The sequence below is a fragment of the Pelodiscus sinensis genome, chromosome 1, assembly GCF_049634645.1.
Source record: "Pelodiscus sinensis isolate JC-2024 chromosome 1, ASM4963464v1, whole genome shotgun sequence".
NCBI classification, from domain to species: Eukaryota; Metazoa; Chordata; order Testudines; family Trionychidae; genus Pelodiscus; species Pelodiscus sinensis.
The window spans coordinates 227,335,597-227,344,065 of NC_134711.1; the positions used below are offsets into that span (position 1 = coordinate 227,335,597).

General features: G+C 35.9%; 1 protein-coding gene across 4 annotated transcripts in view; it reads left to right on the forward strand.

Annotated features, from left to right (window-relative positions):
• The window catches only part of GABRB3 (gamma-aminobutyric acid type A receptor subunit beta3), a 282,050-nt gene extending 279,553 nt beyond the window's left edge, over window positions 1-2,497 (forward strand). For all 4 annotated transcript variants that reach the window (XM_006116094.4, XM_075916425.1, XM_075916421.1 and 1 more), the window contains one exon: window positions 16-2,497. In XM_006116094.4, the coding sequence (XP_006116156.1) occupies window positions 16-366 (351 nt within the window). In that variant the 3' untranslated portion in view covers window positions 367-2,497. The remainder of the gene's footprint in view (window positions 1-15) is intronic.
• Window positions 2,498-8,469: the final 5,972 nt, after the last annotated feature.

Consider the following 8,469-nt stretch of genomic DNA (forward strand, 5'->3'; position numbering starts at 1 on the left):
CCTTTTGCAAACAAGGTGGATGCCCATGGAAACATTTTGCTAACATCGCTGGAAATTCACAACGAAGTGGCAAGCAATGAAGTTACAACCAGTGTTACTGATGCTAGGAATTCAACAATATCCTTTGACAACTCAGGAATCCAATACAGAAAACAAAGTTCACATAGGGAAAGCTTTGGAAGGCGTACAATGGATAGAACAGTACCCCACAGCAAGAAGAGCCATTTACGGAGGAGGTCTTCACAGCTAAAAATAAAAATCCCTGATCTAACGGATGTGAATGCTATAGACAGATGGTCACGGGTAGTGTTTCCATTCACATTTTCTCTTTTCAACTTAATTTATTGGTTATATTATGTTAACTGAGTGACTGCTTTTCTAAAAGACTTCATTAACAATACATGAAATATTGCTCTGCCTGTCAAGTTTATATATATATGTATAATATGAACTTTTATTATATATAAAATGCACATGTATTTGTGTATACATATAATGTGGAAGCATGTATATATATAGACATGTGCACAGAAGTGTATTCTATATATACACATGCACACAGGTATATATATACATTCTGAGGTTATGGATAATTCAATATACAATGCACATCAAAAGAACTTTTTTAAATTGAAAGACAGCTGTCCTCAAAACAGTAAGCCTTGAGAAAATTGAATATTGTATAATATCACTTTGACTGTCATAGAAATTTTCAAACAGTTGTAATTATATATCAAGTCGGCATTCATAAACATTATGTTTGTAAAAGTTGACCTACACATTGAACGTAAACTAACACCGTTCCATTGGTAAAGTTAAAATTTCATTTGTATTGCATATCATCAATGTTACTTTCATCAAGCCAAATTAATTTTCCTTGCAAACAGTTCTTGTTTTTATATGTTGTAATAGATTTTTTTCCTGGCAATTTTCAGTGATCGCTTGCTTTCTCTTCTGCAGTAAGTAAGCCTAATCCTTGGATGAGTGTTGTTTAGTGTTTTGGAGAAATTCATGTTCATGTTTCCAAACATCCATCTTAAATATCCATCAGCAATGAAAGGAATATTTTGTAAGTACTAAAATGTACAGTGTAATTTTTTTCACTTGGACTGGTTCCAGCTAATATTTCATTCTGAAAAACAAGCACATTTTTAGTGTAATTTAGCTAAGAATTCAACTACTGCCAATGTGTTCTGCATCTGCTATAGATTTTAAAGGTCATTATTCTAGTGAAAGTGTAAACACGTCTCAGGTTATTTGCTAATTCAACATAAAACCATCAAGCTATATTCTTTATTAAACATGCATTCACATGATCAAACATTCTTATAACATTGTATGTTAATGTAAGATATATTTGCATAATATGCATATATATGTATATTTTAACAAGATTTTTCTTTTTGTGCTTACTATTGTGATTGCATGCTGTGTCATATTTTTGTTTGTGATGTTACAACTTTTTCTTATCTAGACAAATAGAGTACTTCTAATATTTCAATAACAGCATTTTCATATTTTATTTTATACATACAGCATATACACAAACTCATACAGCTAGTATGGTCCATTCATAGATCATACATGATAGCAAATAACATATCTTGTTTCAACATTAAACATATTCAGGCATTCTTTATGCAACTGTGACCACTTTTGTTTTCATTCCAATTCATTCCCTCATCAGTATCTGACTTTTTAAATCTAGTACGTTCTACTAGTAAAGACACATCCGTTTCGGAGCTGTAATCCTAATTTACTATTTAACAGAAATAGATCTTTCTAAAGAAAAAAAGATATATTTTTTGTAAACACTGTTTTTGACACACACATCCATAAATAGAACCAAGTACAGTAGTAGACATAGATTGTAAAAGGAGTTAAGGGCTGGATTCTGCCAGCTCTTTGCCTACAAAATCCCTATTGATGCAATAGGAAGTTGGCAGGTATTGTTTCCAGTTCAGAGTGCAATTGACAAGGATTGGTGGAGGAAAAATATGTGGATGTGCAGCTGCCAAGTAAGCGAGATAAGATTAACCTAAAAATGCTGCCTTTGATCTAAAGTATCCTATGTTTTCAATAATATCTGACTTGTTTGTAAGTACCAGTGATATTTTTGCTGCTGCAATGTAAATTATTCATTCCCATTTTAATCTGTCCAAAGGAACATAATTCTCCCATACAACTTTCTTCTGAGCTGAAACTCAACATACACGTTCAGGCGGTGAGATCTGAGTTGCAATCTGGTTCTTGAGCTGCTCGGTTTGCAATAATGTGCTCTCTCATAAAAGCAGCTAGTGGCAAGTCTGCGATTTAACCCTCAGTTGCTGCTACTCACATCAGACAAGTTAAACATATGCACAAGAGATCCTGAGATCAGAGCCTTACTGAGATCAGATCTAGCTGTGTCTAGACTGGCAAGCTTTTCCGCAAAAGCTTCGGGGCTTTTTTGCGGAAAAGAGCGTCTAGATTGGCATGGATGCTTTTCTGCAAAAAGTGCTTTTGCGGAAAAGCGGCCGTGCCAATTTAGACGCTCTTTTCCGCAAATGCTTTTAACGGAAAACTTTTCCATTAAAAGCATTTTCGGAAAATCAATCCAGTCTAGACGTAGCCCTCATGCATATTTGGCTACAGTGGGTTTATGCAGAGTGTTCATTATTGTCTTATTCAAGTGCACACAAGCTTTTTCAACATTGGTCAAAGAATTAAAAGGTCAAAAGGGCTCTTACAGCAGAGCCCCAAAACATCTAGTTCTTTTAAAAATTCCCCGATACAAATTTGCATCCAGCAGGATAACATATTTTGACCTCTTACACATTTGCAAACTGACAGTTAAAGAGCATATTTGCAACACTGGCATAATTACAATCAATTAAACAATTTAATAAAATAAAAACTACACATTTAAAAAGGATTTTAATCCAAAAATACAATTATGCAAATATTTTCATAAACAAAAACAGTTTATAACTTTCCATAATTTTTAGAATTATATCTGTATTGTAAACCTATTTTTGAGAGAGCTTTGCAAATAGTGATCTGCTCAGCTGTGTTGAATAAATGGGTTAAATTCCTTCTTCTCTTGGCCCAGATATGAAGGGTGTTGAACACTGTATGGTCAAATCTCATGAATATATCATGAGTCTGTATTTTTTCCTAAAACCCCGAATCCGGGAGTCATGTGAGACACAGCTTTCATTTTAAAAATGCCTACGTTTGCAGCTCTCATGATTGTAGGAAAATACTTTAAAATTTGACCCCTAAAGGCTCAAATACACAAGACAAATAAAAAGAACCCCAAATTTATTATTGTTTAAAATCTCATGATTTGTAGGCCAAACTGTAAGCTATTTTGTGGGGGCTGAATCACAATTTTTGAACACATGTGAGGGACATCTCTGGAAGACATAAGCTTTCTCAATTCTCATTAAAGTTAATGGCAGTTGAGGTTGGTCAGAGCTTCATTTGATTGTCCTCTTGCTTTCAGGAAAGCAAACAGGACCTTCCACTGATTAACAAAAACCTTTCTTGTCATTTAGGGCTCAACAGAAATCCATTGAAGTCTGTGGTGGTCTTTTTACTTAATACCAGTGTGGGTTGGCTCTAGCTCTTGGAACTAGATTGTAACCTGACAATCTGGAATGAGTCAGAGGTAGTGTATATCTGCGCTAACCCAGGAACACATTAGATAATAGTTTGGGTCTCAGCGAATCACAATTCACTTTCTTTCCTGCTTCCTTGATTGGCTGTGGAGAGAGCAAGTTTGTAGACCACTTTCCATGGAAATAATTTACTCTTCCATCTATTAAATATATACAATTCAATATTTTAAATGTTCACAGGATTCTGTCTGTCATGCTTCTTTCCAAAGGGGTTGAGGGAACACACATTTCAAACCTTAGGCTGATATGATAAAAGCCAGGAAACTCTAAATTAAGGTCAACACATTGTCCTGACATCATTGTGCCTTTTGTCCATCTTCCCTCATCTCCAGCCTCACCCCACCCAGACACATACCCACACACAAGAGTGTTTGCCTTAATTTTAAATTTTCTGGCTTGTGCTAGTGTTTTCCAGAATGTTATTTAATTATAGGTGATTTAAAACTCACACAAATCATTCTAACCCAGTTACACCAGAGTAAATGGATTTCATAGCCATTTAACACTTTTTTTGTAATTCAGTGTAACTAAGCTGTCATTTCCTCATCATTCATTCAATAAAGGCATAGAGGAAACTGAGATTATCCAATTGTAGCCCAAGGGTTCAATAAGAGGTAGAAATATTATGATGGTTAATTCTAAATTGATTTCAGCCCATTGTAAAGATAAAACTAAACCCCAGTCTTTTGTTTTTAGGGCACATTTATGTGTTTTTGGTATATTTCAATCATGGGGAAAAAATAGAATAGAGAAAACTGAATGATGATGAGTTGCTATATGAATATGTTCATGAATGAATACTCAAGCATTAAAAAGGGACTTAAAGATTAATCGCTTCTCTTTTACTTGGTGGAGAATAAAATACATTTGGTGAGCTCATGTTTATTCTGATATTACATGTCCCTGATGTTTAGTCAAATACTTTTAAAAGTTGAGTAAAAGATTTCCCAGTTGACATGAAAATAAAAATAAATGCTTCTTCCTTCTGAATCTATCATATCCTCAAGTGTTTTCTACAGCATAATGAGAAGAGTGTAAAGTTACATCCACTTTAACTTGGAGAGATGTGGCCACCCAGTCTTGCAAAGGAAAGGTATAGTGGTGCAAATCCTCTTCATGCTGAAGACTGCATAATCTTCCTTCACTTCCTGTGTAGCTTCTACCAGCCCAAGAAGCAAAAATACATGTGAGATGTGAATGAGACAACTCCTGTTCTTGATAGTAGCATTCTATCCCCTGCCTCCATTCATCAGACACACAGCTATTTTTTAAAAACAAGCATTTACATGTAGTGATTGTTTCAGAAGCAATAATTGTAATCACTATATTTTTTATTAATATAAATGTTGGTTTAGAGGACTCAGAGTACTGAAGACTCCAGTAGATTTAAAAAGTCATAACAGTTACAAGGGAGATGAAACCAAGAGAAAGCAGGATATTCAGAATGAAGACTAGCTCAAGCTTCTAAAATCTCAGATACCTGTGCAAAGATAACAGAACACACCAGCTTTTGCCTTCTTGAGTCCTTGAGCAACTAATGGTTTGTGTCACAATCTAAATGATTGTTAAAAGTATTAGACTTTGTGGGTCTTCTCTAAAACAATGAAATCAGGAGAAGGATTCCCACTGATTTCAAAATGTTATGAATCAGTTTGATGCACAGGGAGTTTTTTCAGTATAGCTATGTATGGATGCTTTTATTCCAGAATGAGCAAACCTTATTGGCCATGTCTACACTATACAGAAGATTCAAGCTGTCACAGTCAATCTTCCGAGGCTTGAATTAGCAAGTCTAGTGAAGATCCTCTAATTCAAACTGAGAGGGTACCCCTGTTGGCACTGCTAATCCAGCTTCTCATGAGGAGTAAGGGAAGTCGATTAGGAGTGTTTGCTTCTGTCAACATCCCTCTGTGTGGATGGCCCAAAAACATGATTCAGAATATGTTGACTCCAGCTACATAATTAACATAGCTGAAGTTGTATATCTTAAGTCAACATTCCCCTTTAGTGTAGACCAGGCCATTCTGAATTAGCTTAATGCAATGAATTAAACTATTACTGAATAAGGAACTCATATTCTGGAATAAGTATGAGTATATGTGGAATTAATCGGGAATAGTTAGGCTACTTTAAATTATAAATATGAAAGAAGATAAGGTGTTATTTGTGTGGAAAATCCCTAAGAAAGGAAGTATAAATCATGCTGATTTAACATATCTGTAATCTTGTAAAAAAAGCCAAAATACATGTTTTAGCATTTTGAATGTGGGAATTTCTGGTTAAGTGTGTCTTTCAATGTATTCATTTTTAACAATGTTAAATATATATGGTAGAGTATTTATTAAACCCTTACAATCCCATCTAATAATTATTTAGGGAGTTGAAGTCCCATTGCAAGTGAATGTGTATTTTGCCTAAAATTAATAAGGCCATTTGTTTGCCCAGCATTTCAGAGTTGATAGCTTAGCTGCCACAAACAAAAAACAAATTGTGTCTTAACTATTCCATAGAAAAACTAATAGAAGAGAAAAATGAAGCTCAACAATAAGTCTAAGAATAAATTGAGGCCCCCACACTTGTTTAATTATTATTTTCTAGAATAAAGGCAGCAACAGTTATAGTTGCCTTCAAATTCTGTTTAAAAGTATAATTGTCAATATGACTGGTGATTTTGGATGCCTCAGATTTTAAGTGCTTGCCCTGACACTCCACAATGGGGCCTGATTTTTAGAAAAGCTGTGCACCAAGCCTCTCAAAAGCTGTTGCAAACTGGACCTCCAAAAATCACTACTTATTTTTGAAAATGTGGGCCAAAGTGTGCAATGTAGTGATATGTAGAGAATCTGTTGGGTGACAAATAAGTAAAAGAGGCAGCCCATTTGAACTATACATGGTCAAACCAAAAATGCTAAATTCCAACAACTACTTGCTCCACTGCGAAGAAAATATTAAAAGGGGATTTATTTGGATGACTAATACAACATTTGTAATGTGCTTTTCTAGCATGGCTCTGTCCTGACACTGCAGCATAACTTACAATATATCCCTTCCCTTAGCATCATGTCAGAAATAAAGCTTGAATGCTCAATTTTAACTCCACACACTAGCATTTCAGACAGGACCAATACAAGCCAAAATAAAACATGAGGGGGTGAAGTACTCACTGTGCTACAGGCAAACACTAGCAATACTTGTCTGACCACCACATCATAACAATCTTCAGGTTATCATCTTAATGTCATATCTAATGTACTTTGTTTTATAAATTAACCATTTGGTGATAATATAACTGGTGTTCTTCTCGTTGCTGCCACTACATTTTATATGTACATATTGATTTGGGGGGAATCCTAAGGTTTGTCTACATAGTAGGGGTAATGCAATCTATGTGGGGATGATTTCTAAAGCACACTAAGTTGTTACACACCAATTGGTCCATGCAGACCCTGATGTTCACTAAAGATTCCCTTCTGCTTCCAGCAGCTTTACATTAAAACACATCAGCAGGGTCTATATGGATCAATTAATGTTCAACCTGTTAGTGTGCTTTAGAAATCACATCCCATAGAACACATTGCTCCATGTAGATAAGCCCCTAGCATCAAATGGTGTTTACTGCCCAATTCACTAGGCCGCGACCGGACATTTTCTTTATTTTACACTCACATTGCAGGCGGGTGTTTCTGCACCACTGAATCAGTTTGTAAACAGATGCCTAACTTATCTGTGGGCTCAAGCCTACAAACTGAGTAAAGTGATTACTAAGGATGAGCAAATGATTTTTTTTAGTTCAGCAATTGAACTGAAAATAGTCAGTTGGTTTCAATCCAAAACTGTGCTCTCCCCTTCCTCCCCTCCGCCCCTCACTGAAATAACCAAGAGAAAAAGTGTGTAGCTGGATGGAAACATTTTGAACAGCATGTCAAATGCTGATTTGAAGCTACATTTTAAATGAAATATGGATTTGAATTGACAATTATTTTCTAAATGGTTTGTTCTGAAAATGTCTTTCTACATAAAATGGAATTAAACTTTGCAAGGAATCCTGAAAGTGTTTTTATGCTAGTTTTCTATGTTTCTAAATCATACTGCTTCTAACACCTTGATTCAGCCAAGCACTTAAGCATGTGCTTAATTTAAGCATGTGTATAGTCCATCTGAGGTCAGTGGGATTGCTCACATTAAGTTAATCACATGCTCATAAGGTTGACTGAATCTGGCCCCAATTTTGGCTTTAATCCTTAATTTGCTGCAAAAAAATAGCTTCCAAAGAAGCTTTGAGGGGTGTAACAGAACTTGACAAAATATCTAGTGCTTCCTCAATGCACACTATTTCCAAAGCCGCGGCTATTAACGTGTAACCCCTCTTGTTCACTAGCCCCAGCGTGAGGTTATTCGACATAGGGGAAGCCATGCAACTTCTTACACAACTGTGGGAGGCTAGGCCTGAGGCTCCTTGGTGTGCTCTGCATTATGTGTGTGCACCTAAGACACACTAGCAGAAAGAGGCTTTAGTCTGTTAAAAACAAAAACAAAAAAACCCTCCATGGAACAGTGTGACCCACACCCCTAGGCTACGTCTATACTGCAACCTTCTTCCACAAAAGCTTATGCAAATGAAGCACGGAGTGGAATACTGCCATGCTTCATTTGCATAATTAATGAGGAGCCATTTTGCACAAGAGGCTTTGGCGCATAAAGGAGCTGTGTAGGCAGCTCCTTTTTGCGCAAGCCCCCTCCCCTTGCTTAAGAGCCGTTCATTTTTTCAGGAAAAACGGCTCTTGTGCAAGAGGGAGTTTCCCCTGAT